General features: G+C 38.0%; 1 protein-coding gene across 1 annotated transcript in view; it reads left to right on the forward strand.

Annotated features, from left to right (window-relative positions):
• LOC136874427 (angiotensin-converting enzyme) overlaps positions 1-23,299 on the forward strand; it is a 205,137-nt gene that overhangs the window by 148,447 nt on the left and 33,391 nt on the right. Inside the window, exons 7-9 of the mRNA XM_068227591.1 lie at positions 14,159-14,273; positions 18,850-19,093; positions 20,091-20,237. Coding sequence (XP_068083692.1) covers positions 14,159-14,273; positions 18,850-19,093; positions 20,091-20,237 — 506 coding nt within the window. The remainder of the gene's footprint in view (positions 1-14,158; positions 14,274-18,849; positions 19,094-20,090; positions 20,238-23,299) is intronic.

Consider the following 23,299-nt stretch of genomic DNA (forward strand, 5'->3'; position numbering starts at 1 on the left):
TAAGCAAAGAGGATGCATCTGGATATGCTAGGAGTAAATGACATTTCGGTAAGGGGAGATAACGAGAAAAATATAGGAGATTAAGTGTACTTGATGGGTGTTAAAAAGGGAAGGGCAGAGTGTGGGTTAGGACTGTTCATCAGGAATACTATTGCACGCAACATAGTTTCTGTTTGGCACGTAAATTAGTGAATGATATGAGTAGATTTGGCAGTTGGAGGAATTAGAATGAGAATTGTCTCAGTGTATTCACCATGTGAGGGTGCAAATGATTGAATGAGGATGAAGCTGACAAGTTTTACGAAGCATTGAATGACACCGTAGTCAGGTTCAACAGCAAGGATAGAATAGTGCTAATAGGCGGTTTCATTGCAAGAGCTGGAAATAGAACTAAAGGATACGAAAGGGTGATTGGTAAATGTGGGGAAGATATGGAAGCTAATAGGAATGGGAAGCATTTGCTGGACTTTTGTGCTAGTATGGTTTTAGCCACGGCCACTTCCTTCCAACTCCTAGCCCTTTCCTATCCCATCGTTGCCAAAAGACCTATCTGTGTCGGTGTGACGTAAGCCACTAGCCAGTATGGTTTTTAGCAGTTACGAACACATTCTTCAGGCATAAGCTCACTGCTACATATGGGAGGGTAGGGGTAGCAGATCCATAATAGACTGTATCTAAACCAACTTCGAATTCAAGAAATCTCTTAGGCATGTATGGGTTTCTGGGGATATTTTATGATACCACTATCTGATCTGTAGTGAAGTACAGTAAGTATCTCTAGGCCTAGGATAGAGAAAGTGAAATCTGCCTGCAGACGAATAAGGGAGAAAATCTCTAGGATGAGGAAATTAGACAGAAGTACATGGATGTGATTAGTGGGAGGTTCTGAAGAGCGGACAGCAAATAGGTTCAGGATATAGAAAGAGAAAGGGTGGCATAAAGGAATGCTGTAGTAGAAACAGCAAGGGAATGTCTACGAGCAACTGTGTGTAAAGATGGGCAAAAGTGAACATCTTGATGGAATGATGAAGAAAGAGCAGCTTGTAAACGTAAAAAGAAGGCTTATAAGAAATGCTCCAAACAAGGAATGATGCAGACAGGGAATTGTATGTAGATGAAAGAAATAGAGCAAAACAAATAGTTGTTGAATCCAAAAATAAGTTGTGAGAAGATTTTGGTAATAACCTGGAAAGACTAGGTCAAGCAGCAAGGAAACCTTTCTGAACAGTAATAAAGAATCTTAGGTAAGGGGGGGGGGAAGGAAATGAACAGTGTTTTGGGTAATTCATGTGAATTCATAATAAATCCCAGGGAATCACTGAACAGGTGGAGGGAATATTTTGAAAATCTTCTCAATATAAAAGGAAATCTTCTTGGTGGTGTTGCCAACAACCGAGCTCATGGGGAGAAGGAAAATGATGTTGGTGAATTACACTTGATTAAGCGGAAAGGATGGTAAATAAACTCCATTGTCAGAAAGCAGCAAGAATAGATGAAATTAAGACTTGAAATGGTGAAATATATTAGTGGGAAGGCAGGAATGAAAAGGCTTCATAGAGTAATAAGATAAGCATGGCTTGTTGGTACCGTCCATCCTGATCTGCATTTAGGGCAGTCGCTCAGGAGGCAGATTCCCTATCTGTTGTTTTCCTTGTCTTTCTTAAATTATCTGAACATCTCCCTCAGTAAGTTATTCCAATCCCTAACTCCCCTTCCTATAAATGAATATTTTCCCCAATTTGTCCTTTTTAATTTCTACTTTATCTTCATATTGTGATCTTTCTTACTTTTAAAGACATCACTCAAGTTTATTCATCTATTAATATCATTCCACACCATCTCTCCACTGACAGCTCAGAACATACCACTTAATACCAATATAGTTGGTCCGTTATTGGACATTATAAATTTTCCAGCTAACTCACTATTCGCCCCAGTGTGCTAAGTTGGGCTCATCAGCTCAGAACATACCACTTAATACCAATATAGTTGGTCCGTTATTGGACATTATAAATTTTCCAGCTAACTCACTATTCGCCCCAGTGTGCTAAGTTGGGCTCATCAGTTGGTAAATGGCACACCCACCAAGACGCATAGCTACTGGAGGCTGTGGAGGCCACTGCATAGGCTACTTGGAGCCTCCAGCAGTGCCAATGCACTATGAGAGACTTTGTCTCATTTTAAAAAATTGCAGCCTGCCTGGCCATCAGATGATAAAGATGTTGATTCCCATAGGGAAACTGAAATATTTGTTCCGAATGAGTAAATTTATAATACCAATATAGTTGGTCCATTATTGGACATTAAAAATTTTCCAGCTAACTCATTCCTGGTGCCAGAATTGGGCTCATCAGTTGGTAAATAGCACACTCACCAAGACGCATGGCTAGTGCATGCCGCGGAGGCCACTGCATTAGGCTACTTGGAGCCTCCAGCAGTGCCAATGCACTATGAGAGACTTTGTCTCATTTTCAAAAATTGATGCCTGTGTGTTTCTTAAATTTTATTAAACTAGATTTATTGGTTGAGCAAGTGAATTGATGGCAATTAATAGTAATCTTATTAATTAGGATGGATCCATTTTTTTTAAGAGGTTACTTTGCTCAATATTTTATTTGTATTTCTGGAAGGTGTTCTGAATTTTATTGTCCTATTAATATATTTTTTAAATTAAATCTTGCCTAATATTGTTAAAAATAATCTTGGTGTTGTCTTTCTTACTAAATTTTTTTTTATTTATTTTTTTTAATTAGGTGGCCATGACTATATCATTATATATATGAGAAGCTCTGTATTAGTACTTTTATAATTCTGTTTTTTCTGAATTGATATAGATTTGATGCTGTTGTTATGAAACTTAAAAGTCATCTTTGTAATATACACTTACTGGTGTCCTGAATTTTATAGTAGTTTTTTTGGAAAATATGAAAATTATGGTGCTGTGAAGGATTAGTGACAGTTGCTATGGTTATTATAAACAAGTCTTTTATATTCTTTGAAGATTGAAGTTTCCTTATACGGTGAATATTTTAAAATTATGATATTTTATACACTTTATATGTATTTTATCTATATCATGAAGAACTTGGCATATTACCTATTTGTTATTGTTCTGTATATTATCTAAAATTAACTTTATGTGGAATACATAACCTCTCCTGGCATTGAAAAGGACAGTGAAATGGACAAAGATTGGAAGAAGAAAAATACTTTTAGATGTGCTACCTGGAATGTACAAGGTATCTCACACAAAGATGACCAGCTGGACGACTTTCTCGCAAAAAAAAGACATTTTAATTGCGGCAATTTCAGAAACAAAAAGAAAGCTTCAGGGATCAAAAGAGACAGTAAATTATTCACAATTTTACAGTGGGGTTGACAGAGATACTAGAGCACAGGCAGGTGTACTGCTCATGGTACACAAAAGATTAAGATCAACAATTGATAACTACACTTTCTGGAATGAAAGGATTATCCAATTAAGACTAAAACTATTCAGGGGTTATCTTATAGTTATAGGGGTATACGCTCCAGTGGAGGGCAATTCAAACGAAAGTGATGGGTTCTATAACGATCTGCAAAAGATAGTCAATAAAATTAACAAACAAGATATGCTACTATTACTGGGAGACTTCAATGCCAGAGTTGGTAATGAGAAAATTCAGAATCACATCGGAATCCACGGAGAAACAACCCGTAATAACAATGGAACGAAATTAATAGATTTCACTGTCTTCAATCAGTTAAAGATTATGAACACAATGTTCCCACACAAGGACACCCACAAGTATACGGGGTCTGCACGAAATCAGAAATCGATTATAGATTATATAATTTGTAATAGTAAATTGGCAGATTTAGTCTTGGATACAAGAGTCTATCGAGGCCCTGAATTGGAAACTGATCACTATCTATTAGTAGCACCTATTCGTCTGAGGCCTAGATGGTATAAAAGAAACACACAAACAACACAAGAAATTAAAACTTCTTATAAGGTTAACCTATTAAGAGACCCCAGTATAAAATGGCTGTACCAGAACAGACTTAACGAACTTACACAGATGACACCAGTTAGTGACAATGTGGAAATGGAGTGGTCTAATTTGTGTTCAATTTTAAAGCAGTCTGCTTTTGAGAGTTTGGGAGTTAAGAAAAAATGGCGGAGGAAAAAGGGTTTAAGAATCTGGGATGAAGAGATTGAAAAGGTTATTTCACACAAAAGAAATGCTTATAAAATTTTTTTGTCAACTGGCAAATTAGAAGATAAAATAGAGTATCACCACAAGAGAGCAATAGCAAAAAGGGAAGTGCGGAAAAAGCACAGAAAGAGTTGGGAAAACTTTGTTTCACAACTGGAGACTGATATAACAAGACCACAACCACAGACCTATAAAATACTCAAGAAACTAAATAATGATGTAAAAGAAGACATACGCATTAATGCAATACCTCTAACGGAGTGGCTCATTTATTTTTGGAACCTTTGGAGAGGTTCAAATATTGAGCCATTTCTTCTGCCAACATCTCTTAACAAGTCTTCGGAAATCATTACACTCGAAGAACTGGAGCTAATACTCAGAAAACTTAGAAATGGAAAAGCATCTGGAGAAGATTCAATAAATGCAGAATTATTCAAGTATTCCAGTGACATCTTCAAGCAAAGATTTCTCAAATTCATCAATTTAATTTGGAATGGCAACAGACCACCAGAGAATTGGCAAAAAGCTATAGTTATTCCTCTTCATAAGAAGGGCAGTGTGAAAGATTGTGGAAATTACAGAGGGATAAGTATACTCAACTCAGGTTACAAAATTTACTCAAATATTGTCAGAGAAAAATTATTCAGGTATTATGAAAATGTGATTGGAAATGAACAACATGGATTTCGAAAGGGACGCTCATGTGCTGATGCTTACTTTACCTTGAAAATCTTAGTCGAAAAACGCAGGGAATTTAACTTGGAAACTCACATAGCATTTGTTGATTTTAAGAAAGCCTTTGACCTAGTTAATAGGAACAGACTTCTTAATATTTTAGCAGAAGATAATGTCCCCCAAAAGTTAATAGATAATATATACAACATGTACAGTGACAACCTTATTGCAATAAAGTTAGGTAATCATCAGACTGAATGGAAACCGATCAGCAGAGGTGTGAGACAAGGTTGTGGACTTTCTCCTTTGTTGTTCATAATCTATATGAACAACATAATACAGGAATGGAGGCATGAAAGGCATGGATCAATCCCAGTCAGCAGATATCTCACACATCTAGATGCCATACTCTTTGCTGATGATGTTGCATTGGTAGCATCATCAGAAGATGATCTTCAGTGGTCAGTATTTAATCTCCAGAAAGTCTCTTCAAAATTCGACATGATCATTTCACCACAAAAGAGCAAAATAATGGCCTTTAAGGGGAAGGACCCTATCCCAATTAAAATCTGTTTAGATAATAAAATTTTGGAAAGAGTCAACGAATTCAATTATCTGGGATACAATTTATCTTACCAAGGGGAAATTGATATCTCTGCAAAAATAACCAAATTTACCAAAACAACAGGAATCATAAATCATATCATGAAGCCATCTCTTGTCCAAAAACACACTCGCTTACGTCTTTATAACAATTTAGTCAGACCAACGCTTTGCTACAGCAGTGAGGCATGGACAATAAGAACTCAAGACATTTCCAGAATTACAGCACGTGAAATGACATTCATGCGCAGAACAGCAGGCTATACGAAATGGGATCGTATAAGAAATGAAGATGTGCTTAAGGGACTGAATGTGAAATCAGTAATCAATTACATCTATGATTACCAAGAAAACTGGAAACGTCATGTTCAAAGGATGGAATCTGGAAGACTACCAAAGGAGATCCTACGCTATCAACCAAGAGGACAGAGATCTATAGGACGTCCAATGAAGCGATGGAAAGAAAATGCAAGACCGTAACAGGCCACATGGCCCAGTACTTGGAAGGATGATGATGATGATTATGACATAACCTCTCCTGCCCCCAAACGCCAACCTCACCTTCCCGAGATGAAAAAACCTGTTCCCAGCCCTGTTGACAGAGTCACGGCGGTATAACCGTTACATCCATTATGGAGGAAATGCTGTGATTTCAGCTAGTCCATTAGCTGAGAGGTGGCAGCCCCACCAATGGTCTTACTTCCTTCAGGCTAGCAACCCGTCGGAAGGACATTTGATTGCTTTCAAGTCTTGCAAAAAGTAAAATGCAAGACCGTAACAGGTCACATGGCCCAATACTTGGAAGGAAGATGATGATGATGATGATGCATTTAAAATCCTACACAGTAACCAAGTTCCTCGGGTTTGTCATCACCTACACTGTTTATGGTAAGTTCTTGTTTTATTTTCTTGTTGTTGTGCGTTCTTGGTGATGTGTGCTTATACACTTTGTTAGTGTTTATTTACTGGCAGTCTGGGCGACTTGGGGAGATTGCGCGACTGTGTCAGTTCAAACGTTCACATCTAACTGGGCATAAAGCCCATTGACACAGAGACTAATCCATGCTAAAAGGTGACTAAGGGAAGAAAAAATTTGAAGGCCGAAACAGATAAATTTACAAAAAATTTAAAAAATTAGTCACCAAAAGGAAAGAAGAAGAAGGGAAATGAGGGTAACCACTCGTGTGTCCTTACATGTTATCAAATTCCCATTAGGGGAGAAATATTAAAGTCTGAAGACTGGCTAAAGGTACCTACATTAATTTGAATTGAAAAAGAGAAAACCCTACAATAAAATTTAAAGAAAGATGGGCGACCTAACAACTGCTAAAGGGAAATGCTGGAATCTTCCCTCTCTTCACTCGCAGAGAATTTACATGTTTAAAATTCTGCAATATCTTGTTAAAACCACCTTCTCAAACCAGTCCGCCAGACCCCACCCCCAGCATCTCTTCCAAGAAGATCTTCAAGTCACGAAGCACACTCAATAATCCAATCTAGCAAGACATTGGTCTCAAAAAGCTCACTCTTCTTTAGGGGACTGGCAGAGATTTTCAGAAGGAATTAGTAAACTAAATTATGTTAAGCTGATATAATTTTGATATCAAGCCATATCATTGGCAGATCAATTTAATCACAGTGCTGATAACCCCAAAATAATAAGTAAATAACTGAATGTTGATTATGTACCTAACAAAACATTCTCGATGGTAGTTAGAGTTTCAGAACACCAGGTAGCCCAAGAAAATTGATGCTAGGGACATCTGGTCCCAAGAGATCAAACTTCTGCAATATATGAAAGTTCAGTAACTGGTGAATAGATAACACCACAGCAAGATATTGGCAGCAGTTTTGAATATAAGCAGTTTTAAATTGAAGGGATATCTAACTCACGGCACATGTATAATAAGAGTGCAACAACAATATGTGAATATAATTCCACAGAGTGCACCACTGAAACTGACTTGCGAGGTATTTTTATGGATCTGCATTGACACAACACATAGGAGTTATTGCAATTTCTGATTTCTGAGACATTTCTGCTCGTGAATACATAGGTGGTATCACTTAATACACTGTTTTGTGTTATGATGTGTTCACCATCTAAAAGAACATTTGTTTTTACATAAGAAAATGCAAAAAAGGAAAAGAGTCAAAAATTGACTTAAAAGGTGTTATCTTGAATGTTGGTTCTTTATAAAGAGATCTCACCCTCCATTTCACGCCATACTGATCTCATTATGTTATTATTAAATTCCTATGTGGGTGTAATTCTGAACACTTGAGTTACTTTTGTCCACATGTGCAGTGACTCACATGAGATGTTATTTAGTGATTGACAAGTCTTACTTTGAGGATTAGCAGACACATTTTGCTTACCTCTGTCCTCAAAAGTCTGAAGAATCTCCTATCATTATATTAAGTATAATATTTGGAATTCCCTGATATTATACAAGCTTTCATTCTTTGGCATTTCTATTAATTACTTGAAGTCTTGTGCAAGAGTGTGCTGAATCTACCGACATGAGGCTGATGTGTTTGAGCACTACCGGACTGAGTCAGAATTGAACCCGCCAAATTGAACTCAGAAGGCTAGCAGCACTCTACTGCCTGAGCTCACAGCCCTAACCCTTTGTGCCTATGGGATTATGATTATTCTTAAGAAGTTCAGCGTCTCCTTAGGAATTGTCCCTCTAGTGCCAACCATAAGGCCAATGACTTCCCATTTTATAATTTTGTACTTCTTTCCGAGATCCTCAAACCATGGTTCATATATGGCCTATTTCTCCTCACACACTAATTGAGGATGTTGTTCATTTTCCTCAAATCTTACAGTGGGATCAAACATCATACCCGTACCTTTCACCCGGTCGATGACAGCAATATCAGCTTGTCTTTTGGAGCTATTTGTGGAAAGACATCCTACTTCTTCATGGATTTCCAAATGATGTTTTATATGGAAGCTTCCAGCAAACAAGTGCAAACTGTATTGTGCCAATGGCTCCTCATCAGCTCTCCCTTACGACAGAACCCTGATACATGAGGATCTTCTGCAACGGGATGAATTAAGGCTCCTTCCAGGGAAAGATCAAACTGGAACGACATTACAGTTCATTTTAATTGCTTCGGTTCATTGTCCGCATGATATACCTCTCTTGTTACTGATCCAAGCGTTTCCTTTCTCCCTAACCCTTGGATGATACCGTAACGTGCACCAGCTTCTAAAGGAATCTTCATGGAGTACTTTTTCGATGAGCTTGGGAAGAGGGTTTTCGAGATGTTCAACTTGTTTCTTGTTAAGCGGCAGGCGTTCAAGGCAATGGGTGATTTCAGTACGGAGCTCTCTAGTGTCTTCGATGTATGGGCATCAGTCTTTTGCAAATATTTATATGCTGAATGAAAGCCTCCCATTGAGCTTTGAAAATACCAAGTCCTCTAAGGTAGCGTGGTGCGTAAATCATTGCATCTGGGGCGTCAGTAGGAAATCCCATAATTTCTTTAATGGAACTCATAATTTTATCAATGTCGCCAAGAAATTCCATTGTCAGATTTTTCAGAGGTGCACATTGAAATGGGTAGATGAGTTGTGGCCAAATATATTGGGTGAGTATATTTAGCTTCTGATCTGGAATGAGAAGGGGTAAACTAACCAATTGGTTCAAATTTTTGTGAGCTGATTGATTACTGTAGAAGGATTAAATTTAATTTCATCTTGACATGTTACCCCAAGGTACCGTATTATTTCAACCAGTGAAATGTACTCAGGTGTATTCCCATCCAAAGTTGCGAGAGCAGAGGCGATCAGTTAACCTTTATGCATCAATATGGCCTTGCTTTCTGTAGTATTTATTTGAAGTCCGACCTTGCTAAAGAAGTTGTTACTAGATCTGTAAGTTGTTCAGCTGTTGCTTTGTTCTTACACAGTAGCACCAAATCATTGGCGAAAACAAGCGCCGTCTGATTTTCCATACCTGTTATGAAGTTGTACCCATATTCCTCGACTATTTCTCTTTCACTTAGTTCTCTCAGAACATGATCGACTGCTACAATGAATAGTATAGGAGAGAGGGGAGCACCCTGAGTTACACCTTTCTTGATAGGGATTTGACTTGTTCTAGTTGTTGCGTTAATTTGTATGCTGGTTGAATTTTCTTTAAGGAGATTAATAATTAGCGTTCTGAGTTTTGGTGAAACAGGAATGGTGCTTAGAATTCGTTCTATATGCTCATGGGATACATTATTAATTGCTTTAGAGACATCTAGGAATACAATGCAACAATCCTTCCCTTAAGTTTTGAGTCCTCCATGCACCTGTCTACAATAGATGAATTAATAAAAGTTCCCAAGCAAGATACTAAACCATTCTGATTAGGACTCAGTGCAACATTTTTTCTGAGCATTTTATCTATCACTCTTTTGACAATTCTCCGTAATACGGAGTATGTTGTTATAGGTCGCCAGTACTGGACATTGTCTGATCTCCACCTTTATGAATTATTATTGTTCTACCATGCCCGAAACACGATGGGACGTATCCCCAACAAACCATGTTAGTTAGTTTTGTATGCACTGAGGTCTTTAATAACCTTTAGCCTTACTCCATCTTTCCCAGAGGCGGTGCCTATTCAAATTCCCCGACATGCATAAAAAATGTCGTCTCCAGTTATGACAGTTTGCTCATTTTCGAGATTATTGGTCTCGCACAGCTCATCGTATTTATCAAGCAAGTGTACATTGCTAGAACCAAATAGACTGCTATAACATTCAGAAACAGTCATAACACTCAGTTTACAATCTACTAAGGACGGAGAAAAGATAATTTTCCTCACCACATACCTTCGATTATAATAATATTGAAACTGTCCAAGTTCAATGTCGTATCTATTCCTTTGTCATTAGGCATTTCTTTTACTGGCTTTTTATTTTACAATTTGCTTTACGTTGCACCGACACACAGAGGTATTATGGTGACAATGGAACAGTAAAGGCCCAGGAGTGGGAAGGAAGCGGCCAAGGGCCTAATTAGGGCAGAGACCCAGCGTTTGCCCGGTGTGAAAATGGGAAACCACAGAAAACCATCTTCAGGGCTGCCAACAGTGAGGCTCGAACCCGCTATCTCCCAGATACAAGCTCAAAGCTGCGTGCCCCTAACCGCATGGCCAACTCAGCCGATTTTAAATCTTTTGTAAGTTAGTCCATCAGGATTATTTTTCTTGGCCTGCCTCTTTTTATAGTATTTTACTGATGGGTGCTGTAGCCCTTTACAGCTATTTACAGCTTCCTTAAGAAATACGCAGTAGTCATTCACTGCCTTATCAAACTCTTGATCTCCAGGGGAATACAAGGAGACAAGTCCTCCAAACCTACTTTCCCACTCCTTACATTCACTGCTGACGTCATATGGAAGATCTGAGCTATTTTGACATGGATAGTTTATAGTTGGAGCTGCAGAATCAGCATTGCTGGGATTTTGTCAAAGATGAGGTTTGATGGAGTTGACTAATGTTGTTCCGGTGAGCTTCAGGGTGAGATCGAACCAGATGCTGATTGATACTTTTGAAAAGCCCTCCGCATAACTCACATTTCTTCATTGATTGAGGTAAATTGTTCATGTTTTTAGAAGTTGCATTGCCAAGAGAATTTTGTGTATCATTAGGACCTTCATTGTGATGACGACTAATGTGAATATCACAATTAAAATTAATAATATAATAATAATTTCGTGTGGCTATTTCTAGCCGAGTGCAGCCCTTGTAAGGCAGACCCTCCGATGAGGATGGGCAGCATCTGCCATATGTAGGTAAATGCGTGTTATTGTAGTGGAGGATAGTGTTATGTGTGGTGTGTGAGTTGTAGGGAAGTTGGGGACAACACAAACACCCAGCCCCCGGGCCATTGGAATTAACCAATGAAGTTTAAAATCCCTGATCAAGTCGGGAATCAAACCCAGGACCCTCTGAACTGAAGGCCAGTACACTGACCATTCAGCCAACGAGTCGGACATTAAAATTAATAAAATTATGTAATGGTTCCACCTTTTCAATAAATGTAAACTTAGTAATGTAAGGTTACATCACTAGTTGATCATAAAGGGTACCAGTTTCAACTCAAATTCCGGGTCATCATCAGCTGATCACTTAAAAACAGAAAAAATTAACGCATAAATAAATAACCAGTAATGTAGAAAGTATAGTTTTTTCACCAGATGTAAGTTCGTGTGGAGCAGTATAACACATGTGACAGTTAAATACGGACCATAATGAAAATCTTATCTTTTAATGTGAATATGTATACCTCTTGTGGTAAAGTTCTTGTGACATAATTTGCATTCTATGAATGTTCGAGAATTTTCCACAGAATATGAGGGTTCTTTTTCTATTTTAAGTTAAATTAAGTCAATGATGACATTGCAAGGGTCAGTTCACTTTAATTTTAGTGTAATGAAATTAAGAAAATATGTGTGATAAACAAATCGAAATAAGAACTGGTTTAGAAATGTAATACTAAAACTAATCTAAAGTAAAAGTAATATAAGAGGAATATATAATACTACAGACATAAACCCAGTATAAAAGTGTTTACCATATGATAGATAATAAAAGCTCGGATGAAAGCATTACAAAACCTAACCTAATTCAATAATTGATTACTCAAGATCAGTAGACATGACTCACAGATGTACAGAAATGCGATTGAGTTTGAAGGTTGGTGCGACTACCACTTAGGTGGGGTTATGTGGCGTGTAGTGTATCTTTTTAGAAATATTGAAGATGTACAATCAATGCTAAACAATAAAAATGATGCATACTATCTTTCAAACTATCCCACAAATAGAAATATTATAGGAAGAATTTCCGTAATTAAGATAGAGAATTTGTAGACAACACTACCAGATATGCAAAACACATCAGTGCATCACGACGACAACCAGCAATCACACACAGAAACACAGCACTGCAGAACACACTGGATATATTCTCCCAGCAAAACCGCAGGAAAATCAAATTCACCGTCAACTAGGACTCCATTACTCCCATAGGCCCGAGACTTGCTTAAAATGTTCTGAGCTCGGTAAATTCTTTGAAGCAGGATGCTACCCTACTTACACATCGTCCAAGTGAGGATCTCTCCTCTAACAGGTTAGGGACGACTGATGGATTGCATAGTCCTAGCCGCCTGAGCGCAAGGAGCACCATGATGCAGAATACGTCCGAGATACCCACTCCCATTCCGTAGCAGCTGGTATCCCAACTCTCAGGACCACTTACTAGGCCACTCAGCCGTTGCCCATGGTTCATGAACTGGGACGTGACTACAGTAACCTGGACCATTAATTAATGAAGACAAAATTTAAATAATTCAAGTAGACAATAAAATTGTCCCCAGCAGAACTGTTTTAATGAGGTTTCACTGTATTTTAAAGGTGGAAAATCTCAACTAAAATATTTGGATATAACATTCTCTCTTTTCTTTTTAGTTTTGCTCCAGGAATCCGGACCACTCTTTGTTCTTCTACCTTTACTTTCTGCAACAGGAATAATATTCAAAGTCACACTAATACATTCTATTCACAGTACAAAACTGCATGAAATACTGACATAGTTCAAGAATAACTGACATAAACTGCCTGCTTCCTCCAGCAAGTCAGTGCTTGTTCTACATCAGACATTAGAGATTAACTTCTTTGCCTGGGGTCCTAAGTGAATTTAAAGACATATCATGGCAAGAAGACAAGGGCACCCATACCCGGGGGCAAGGTTGGGCTCCCCCACTAGCTCTCAGAGAAAGGCAAAAATCTAGTGTAGTCAGGTGTTTTCCTTTCAAGAAAATGATTTAAAAGTCAGTATTACGTAGAAGCAATAGTACCGTCCCCCACCAACAGGCAGGGGATACCGTGGGTTATTCTAGAAGTCGCCATTATCTTCCAAAATATTGAAAATACTACGTACCCCCAGGTCTGAGCCCTCCCCCTACAGACTGTCATATAGGCACCCATGCAAGAAGATCATAACCATAAATTTTGTTATTATGTAATTTTATGTTAAAATTATTCCTGCAACATTGTCTTTGTCTGTTATACACATGTTTTAGTTAACACATAATCTGTTTAATTTTTATTTGGCTGAAGATGGCCACTAAGTGGCTGAAACTTGTCCCAAGACTGATGTAATATCACTTACTTGATATATTGTATTGAAAAGGTCTTGTCAATTTATTTCTTATTATGTGAGGTCCTGTGGTGAAATGATTCTTTTCTATTGGTTGAGTGTATAGGGTGAGTTCTGAAACCACAAGCACCATGTATAAGGCGAGTTATGGAACAAAAACCTTACTTCCGTGACAGATTTCTATAGGAAAAAGCAAGTTTTGATGCTTACTTTCACAATAGAATTATCACAAACCTAACCAAGAAGGCAATGCTACCTCTAACTCATTTTCTTTTTTTAATTGCCCAAGACTAGTTTTGGAACGGACCACCTCAATTAAGTCATATGTTAAAAGACAGGGACTTGAAAAGGAACGTACAATAGGATAAACACAAAAACGGGTCATTGTGGGAAGAAGGCATAGCAGAAAGGGGAGACAGAGATAAATGCATCATCCCATTGTTTTCCAGCATTTTTATGGATAAGACAAACATTCTCACTATAAATAAGACTAATTTTAGTCAGTATTTTCAGGATGGAGCAAATTCTGCATTTCAAGAAGCAGTTGGCGACACAATAATGCACGCAGTGATGACACCACAGCATCTCCAGAGACTTGGACTTGTTAATGACACAGTTCCCATACAAGGTAAATATCTATAGCTCACTGATTAACTACAGGGCAAGTCCCACAAGAGTTGCCATCCTTCCTATATGCCATGTGTTGGCAAACAAGAGTGCAGTTATCAATCTCACTGTTCTTTAAAAAACCCAGACTGAATAACACTAAACTTAACCCATTACAGTAAGTGTTGAAAATGCTCTCTCTTGGCCTTATAGTATTATAGCATGTGATAAAATTCCAGTTCACCCTCTGCACTTCAGCCTCATGAATCTTCAAAATTTTGGTGCAAATTGCATTTTTCACTTGTTCTTTGGTGTGGGGTTCAAACTATCCCACAAATAGAAGTCGCAAGGCATTAAATCAGGAAAGTGAGCTCGCCATAAATCTGCTTTATGTTATTCTGTATCCAAAAACATCTCACACTGCAATCACTGCACTGGATGGTGTTATGGATCACTTGATCAAGCACCAAAAAGAGATTCCGAGTTATTTGCACAAACGCACAGTCCTTTGTATTAACTCATCTTTCCTGTGAAATGTAAAGTATTATATATCAAAATGAAGATAAAAACATGAATTTTCTGAAATATATCCATGTTATAAAGCACGTCTTGTTTGCAACAGTAATATAATTCTTTATGAAATAATTAATGCTATTACCAGTCACAATCTTTATTAAGCTGTATTCCACAATGCATTTCAGAACTTATACTCTAACTCTATATTATCAGGTGGTGTGATGGCGACATTCAATTGTTGCTCTATTTGGTACACAATTGTTTTCAAAAAATATTATTACATTGAAGAATAGGGGCTATGTGCATTATGAATTTATTACATCTATACTGGATCAAATATAGGTGTGTGTGTCATTTCAAAAATAAATACCGGGCGAGTTGGCCGTGTGGTTAGGAGCACATATCTGTGAGCTTGCATTCGGGAGATAGTGAGTTCTGTCTTATGGCAGGTCTTGTCATGGGATGAACGTCTTCCACTTTTGCCTGTCCTGCGCTAAGTTTTCATGTCCGAATATTTCTTTCCTTTGATATTGTCCAACATTTGATATCTTTTCCTTCCTCTTCCTCATTTGCCTTTCACCATTCCTTCTATTCCTTCTTTCGGTAAACAGTCCCTCCTCAAACAATGTCCGATCCAGTTCAATTTTCTCCTTCTAATGATTTGCAACATACTTCGTTCTTCTCCAGCTCTTCGTAATACCTCCTCATTCCTTACCCAGTCTTCCCATTTCACTTATTCTATTCTCTTCCGTACCCACATCTATAGTGCCTCCAATCTGCTCTCATCTCTTCCATTTGCAATGTACAAGTCTCTGCACCATACAGCGTTATGCTACAAATACAACACTTAACAAGTCTTTTCCTCAAATCTTTGTTTAGTGGCCCACAAAGTAAATTCCATTTTTTCTTAAAGCCTTCTTTTGCCATGGCAATTCTTTTTTTTTTAAATTTCTGTTGTGCAATACATATCATATCAATATTGATCTGCATTTAAGGCAGTCGACCAGGTGGTAGATTCCCTATCTTTTGTTTTCCTAGCCTTTTCTTAAATGATTTCAATGACATTGGAAATTTATTGAACATCTCCCTTGGTAAGTTATTCCAATCCCTAACCCCCCTTCCTATAAATAAATATTTACCCCAATTTGTCCTCTTGAATTCCAACTTTACCTTCATATGATCTCTGATCATACTTCCGACAACTTTTACCTCTTCCTCCAATTATCATACTTTTGGTCTTCTTAATTCTCATTTCGTAATTCTTCTAGTTTCACGTTGACCGGGCGAGTTGGCCGTGCGCGTAGAGGCGCGCGGCTGTGAGCTTGCATCCGGGAGATAGTAGGTTCGAATCCCACTATCGGCAGCCCTGAAAATGGTTTTCCGTGGTTTCCCATTTTCACACCAGGCAAATGCTGGGGCTGTACCTTAATTAAGGCCACGGCCGCTTCCTTCCAACTCCTTGTCCTTTCCTATCCCATCGTCGCCATAAGACCTATCTGTGTCGGTGCGACGTAAAGCCCCTAGCAAAAAAAAAAAAAAAAAAAGTTTCACGTTGAGTTTAACTAACATTTGTATCATTTCACGTTCGCTTTCTCCCATCACAACCATACCATCTGCAACTCTTACACACTCTACTCTCCTACCTCCAACACAAACTCCACTTTTTCCATTAAAACTTCATTGATTATTTCTTCGAAATAGATGTTGAACAGTGTCACTGATGAAGAGCAGCCCTGTCTTACACCTCTTCCTAATTTATTTTCTTCACTCAGCTCATCTCCTATTCTCACTCTTGCTCTCTGGCTTAAATACTTTATTAGCCTACTATCCCTCCAATCAACTCCAGTTTCTTTAGGATTGTCATCAATTTGTCCCATCTGGCACAGTCAAAAGCTTTCTCAAGATCAATAAATACACCATAAACCTTCCTGTTTTTCTCTATGTACCTCTCTCCTATCACCCTCAGTAGCCCAATGGCATCTCTTGTTCCAGCTCCTCGCCTGAAACCAAATTGTTCTTCACTTATATATTCAGCTTTTCACACATCCTTCTGTTGAGTGTCCGCAGTAGGACTTTCTTTCGCAATGTCCAAGTCTCTGCACCATGCAGTGCTATGCTCCAAATATAACACTTAGCAAATCTTTTCCTCAAATCTTTGTTTAGCAGCCCAAAAAGTAATTTTGATTTTCTCTTAAAGAAATCAGACTCAATGTTCTTCACATTTTTTGCTGTTCTCTTTCTTTACCATAAGGATTAAGATGATTCCACTAAGTCCCTTGGCCATTTTCCTGTCATGTATTTCTGATTACATAATCCAAAATGGTGCAAAACAAAGAAACTGCAGGAATCACTGCTCTTTCATCTTTTGAGCCAATGAAAGAAAAATGCCTCACAGTGTATACTGGAGTGACGACAAAAGCAGGACTTCATTACGATGAAATTCCAAATTTCAAATTCCTAGGTGTTTGGACAGAAATAAACATAAATATTAAGTGTGACTTGATAGAATCTGATTATGTTCTTTTAAGAGCAAAACATGTCATTCTTTGCTTAATAGTGTGTTTTATTACAGGTATGTTATAGTGTAATTGTGTGTTCGATAGACTGAAACACTTTTAAGTTACATTTGTGAGTCGACACTGGAAAGTATGGTTTCCTTATTAACAAGTCTAAACGTTTTGTCTCAGTTTCTCTGTTTTGTTGAAATGGAAGAACCAATATGAGGCTTTGTGTGTTTAGAATCTCTGGAAGTGTTCCTCCCACAAACATATTGAAAATTCTGGAGTAAGGCATGTCTTTCATTTCTTAAGTGCAATGAATGGATCTTACAGCACATCTTGAGCTTGCTTCTGAGCCTGGTCTTCAAGGTACTGTGCTTTCTTTTGTTCAAACAGCTTCTTGTATGCTTTCTTCTCTTCACTGCATAATCTGCGAGGGGGCATTTACCATTTGTTTGTCATGTTCTGTTCAGGGGGTCCAAGGTATCTTGTCTAAGTTTATAGTATTCTTTATCAAATTATGTCTTGATGGTTCTAAGTGATTTTTGAATTTATGCTTCCTTGATGACATTCAATGTTTTATCTAGTGCTAGATCTCTGTGATATCTGTCATGACTTGTTTTATGACTTGTAATAGCATGGTTTTTATATTTTCAAAAAGTTTCCAAATGTGTACTACTATGTGGGCGTATTTCATGTAAATTTTATGTATGTGTAGCTGAGGAAGGTCACAAATGACCAAAACATGTTCTACATACTGTGACTTATTTTTTAATCTGTGATTAAATTGTAAAGTATTGAAAGGTGGAAAAATAATAGTATTCCATTAAAGGAATAAATTAGTTTGTTATTCATATGCCAATACAGAACAAAAAGTGAAATTTATCAATTATATATTTTTAGACAGTTCCCCTTCAAGAAAACTAGATCAAAGGTGCGCTTTCCATTATGGGCTATGCAAGTAATTTCTTCCTTATTGTTGAGTAATGTGTATCCTTTATCATGTAGAAGATCAAGTACGAGTCCAATCTTATAATCTGATTTGTCGATTCAACAGTTGAGATCACATCCCCACCCCCATGTATCACATTTCAGTCATCTTTCGCTGCTGTGACAGCCTTCACTACGTGCTCGACTGTATCATCCACTTGTCTAGCAGGGCTAATGAAGAGACCAATAACAGGTTTTTGTTTTCTTCATGCTGATGATCAGCATATTTTCTTCTGTACGGAATTCTTTGAGAGGCTAGATATTGATCCTCTTTCCTTATATGAGATGTGCTATACTTTATGCAGAGTTTTAGACAACGGTAGTCAAGGTGAAATACAGAAAAGAGATATTTATGATTCACGGAAAATATTTATAAACTATGGTTCTTCAATACTATCCACAACTCTTTTTCACTGTATTAAGAATAATAACAATGTTATTTGATAGGTTAAAAAATGAGAAACACAATAAAAGTAAGTGTATTTTAATTTACCCTCTCTTGTAACTATCCTTTACCATAAATTATTCAAACTGCATGTCTTTCACTGCACACTAAGTCAGTACAATTGTCTATCTGATATTGGCTCGTTTCAGATTTAGGTTTCACACTGTTACTACATCAGGCACTATCCAAAATTCCTCAGCTAGCATTTGGTTTGGTGGTGGACAAGTGGCGATGGAGAGCATTTGATGGCCGTATATCACCAGCTGATTACAACAAAGTCTGGTGGGACTTGAAACTCAAGTACCAGGGAGTGGAACCACCTGTGGCTAGAAAGGACGACGATTTTGATCCTGCAGCCAAATATCACATACCTGATCACACACCATACATTCGGTAGGTTTGTATATACCGTATTCAACTCAGAAAATGGGCAATAACATGTACACCCTGCAGAAATAATGTCTCAAGCATTTAACTTTGTAAAAGCCACTGCCATATTCTAGGTCAAATGTTCACATTCTGGTAAATCCCAGGTTGAGATTTTCACCTGAAAAATAAGATGGTGTCAAGGCAATCTGATCTTAAACTGTTAGATAAAATGCAAAATGAGCCAAGGAGGCTCCAGTGACCCCAGAAATAACTGGGATAACCTGAAGTGTTGTTTTAAACTCTGCTTTAATTGCTAGATTTTTAAAAGATGCTAAGAGCTCTGTCATTTTTCTCAGAAAGAGGTTTCTTCATCATGCCAGTAAATCTAGTCACCCAAGTCCTTCACATTAGAACACATTCAAATGCCAAAAAACTGTGTTGGGACTGAGCTCAGTAGTTCAGATTGTAGAGTACTGGCCTTCTGAACTCATGTGGGTTTGATCTTGGCTCAGTCCAGTGATATTTGAAGGTGCTCAAAACCAACCTCACATTGGTAGATTTACTGTTACATAAAAGAGCTCCTGTAGTACAAAATGCCAGCAACTTGTGTCTACGAAGACTGTAAAACTATCCAAAATTCCTCAGCTATCAGGATGTACAATCAATTACATCATTCATCGTGTAGGGATTTTATCCTGCAACCTCAAAACGATGAAACCTAGAACACAGGAGGTGAGTGCTGGTAAAATCTATATGTGAACATTGTCATCCAGTTTTTTCCTTTGTTGGCTAATGGAATGTTGTAATGCTAACATAAGTTCAGCAAATGTAGCTCAAATATCAGGCTTTGCTCCTGTCCAACCTCTATGCTAGGTCAATCCTTCTCTCAAATCAGAATCTAATGCATGCTATGATAATGATGAGAATTACATTTAAATTTATTTGATATTATACCCAGTGTGTCCTAAAAGACATCTTAATAACGGAGAGAATTTTGAAAATGAAATGTTGAATGTTTCAGTTATTTTCTCAGTGGCATTCTACAAGTGCAGATGTTCAAGGCTCTCTGTGAATTAGCTGTGCTGGGTGCAGTAGGGAGAGGGGAGCTGCCCATGTCTCTACACCACTGTGATCTTTATGGCTCCAAGGATGCAGGCAAGAGACTCAGGTAATTTAGATGGTCTTCCTAACTCAGGTTAACTCAAATGAAGTTGGGACAGTATTAGATTAAAGCACCTGGCTGGATGTTTTGGTTCTTCATTAGTATTGTATAGGAGACCTCTCTTCCTTAACATGTTCACAATGACATATACTATAGCTTGTATAACTTTTTCCAGTCTGTTAAATACAAAATTCATGAAAACACTATAACATAACCAAATGACATTTTTGGTCTATGAGAACATCCTCAGATTCTATTAAATACCTTTATAACATGCATTTACATCAAAGTATATTACATTACAATGAAATGAAATGTCGTATGGCTTTTAGTGCCGGGATATCCCAGGACGGGTTCGGCTCGCCAGGTGCAGGACTTTCTATTTGACTCCTGTAGGCGACCTGCGCATCGTGATGAGGATGAAATGATGATGAAGACAACACATACACCCAGCCCCCGTGCCATTGGAATTAACCAATTAAGGTTAAAATCCCCGACCCAGCCGGGAATCGAACCCAGGACCCTCTGAACCGAAGGCCAGTACGCTGACCGTTCAACCAGCGAGTTGGACACATTTACAATTGACCTGCATTTAGGGCTGTCCCCCAGGTGACAGATTCCCTATCAGTTGTTTACTTAGTCTTTTCTTAAATAATTTCAAATAAACTGGAAATTTATCAAACATCTCCCTACGTAAATTATTCCAATCCCTAACGAACAAATACTTGTCCCAACAACTCATCTTCATATTAATGTCATTCCCCATCATCTCTCCAGTGACAGCTTGGAACATACCACTTATAATATGCTTACAATATCGTGAAAAGGTGGAATAAAAAATCACAATATTGTAAGCATATTATAGCAAATTTCAATACGGGTCTCAACATGAGATTAGTTACATGTAACATACCACTTAGTCAGGCAGCTCATTTCCTTACTCCCAAATTTTCTCAGCCCAAAGACTTAATATTTTCATGACACTACTAATTTGTCTGAAATCACCCCATGTTGCTTTCATATGGATCTTTTCCACTTCTCAAATCAAGTAATTCTGGTGAGGATTCCATACTCTGGAACCATACTCTAGGAGAAGCACGGGAAGGAGAATATCATGGCTACTGAATCTACGAGTATGGTATGGACTCTTCTATGCTTTTCTGACTTTCTCAGAACAAGGACCAGATTGCCTTGATGATAGCAGTCATCCGATGAGGATAAAGAAGTAGAAGCTTGGGGTGTCGTCTACACTTATAGCTACTGGTACATCCCACTGAACGCAGCATGGGAAAATCAGTCTCAAAAACTTAGAGATCTTCGAGATCCTCAAGATCCTTGACATCAGTCTCAAGCAACATTACTGCTCATCCCTAGTATAAAGACACAATAATCAGCATGAGACAGTACAGAATAATATCTAATTACACTGTGGTAAATGGAAGCCCTCCCCACACTGGCACAAGATTCCCAGTAGTGCAATATTAATACAGTTCATATATTACCTCAGTATTTCGGTCTACCAAGCTCACCCAGAAAATCACACAGCATCATCACGATAAATAGTCATGTATCAATCTTTGGAGAAAAAGGTTGAAATATTGGCAGTAGCTCTTGACGAAGAAAAAAGTTAACTCCAGTATGTATTTTACTCACACTAAATTTGCAGAATTCTTTTTTCAGTACATTCAGTATCTCATTTATGTGAACAAATATTTATAATAGAATTTTAAAAATAAAATGTATGTCAATGTTTTTATTTTAGACCAAATAAGAAGTGCTTAAATCCATGATACTAAATGTCTGAGTAATGACCAGCTGGCTATTAAAGATTCCAGTGTATCATGCTAGAGTGGGGAGTCCATTTGGTACACAGCAATGATTGTCCTGAGTCTACAGTATATTGTCCTGAAACTTTATTATGTATGTGTGTGGGAGCTTCAAGGGTAGCTATAGGATTTAATTACTTACAGCCTGTAACAGAGCAATTCCATTGAGTCACTGGATCCAAGGGTCACCTTCATCATTCACTAAGGAGAACATTATTGACTATATACATTTTGCATTAGCGGAGCTTGTTGAGCGAGAGTGCTCTGCAGCGGCAGACAGTGGAGTTATAGGCCTGCAAGTTTGGAGATGGGGAAGTGCCATAGTAAATGGTACAGTAAGCCAGATCGAACTATCAAAGGACTAAGTCAGCATTTACCATTTTTGTTTCTATTAAAATACTAGCATATACCTGCGGCTTCACCCATGTTTATTAATTAAACCGTTAGATGCATTTTTAAAAACAAAATAAAAAACATATTTGTTAACTCACATCTTTTTACATAAATTGCATGAACTACATTTTTAATTACATTGTTACTTTCAATGTTTCTTAATATACAGGGTTAGTGGATAGTGTACCAGTAAAAGAGCCCGACTCTCAGATTAAATTTTAAAGTAGCATGACTATAGTTCTCAGGGCGAAAAACTGGGTTAATTGTAGCTAGGGCTCGGTACAGGAGGTAGGGTCCTATCTACAGAAAAACTTTGACTCTGATTGCACAAGAGTTTATTCAAATAAGTCATGAATTTGCACATCACCTCTAAGTAGAGTATGGCTCGGGTTCTCCAGCTCACCAAGCCAAGCTGGTTGAAGCACGTTCCAGAAGACTCCAGGGATTCCAGGGACTCCAGATACTCCAGGCAGAGGCAGCTGGACTGTCTGGATTGACGGCAAGTAGAGATGTCTCGAAGTCTGAGGCCCGGGTTGAACCCCGGTGATCCAGGCGATGTTGTAGATAGTCATGTACAACCTCAGCCCAATGAGACTGAGAGGATTGATGTTCCCAAGGTCACTAGTAGCACTGAGTCCATGAAAACCTTGGATGATCAACTTATAAGCAGAGTTCTTGATAATTGTACATCAAGACTTCCAACACTCCTAAAACGATATGAGTGGTAATAATAATTTAGAGTTCATCACTAGGAAAATCCTCGTCCCTGAATAACTTTGGCAACGAAAAATACAAGTCCCTTCTTGTGAAATTATAGTTAAACTCAAAGTTCATTACTGGCGAAGGTGC

This window comes from Anabrus simplex, chromosome 5 (assembly GCF_040414725.1).
Source record: "Anabrus simplex isolate iqAnaSimp1 chromosome 5, ASM4041472v1, whole genome shotgun sequence".
NCBI classification, from domain to species: Eukaryota; Metazoa; Arthropoda; class Insecta; order Orthoptera; family Tettigoniidae; genus Anabrus; species Anabrus simplex.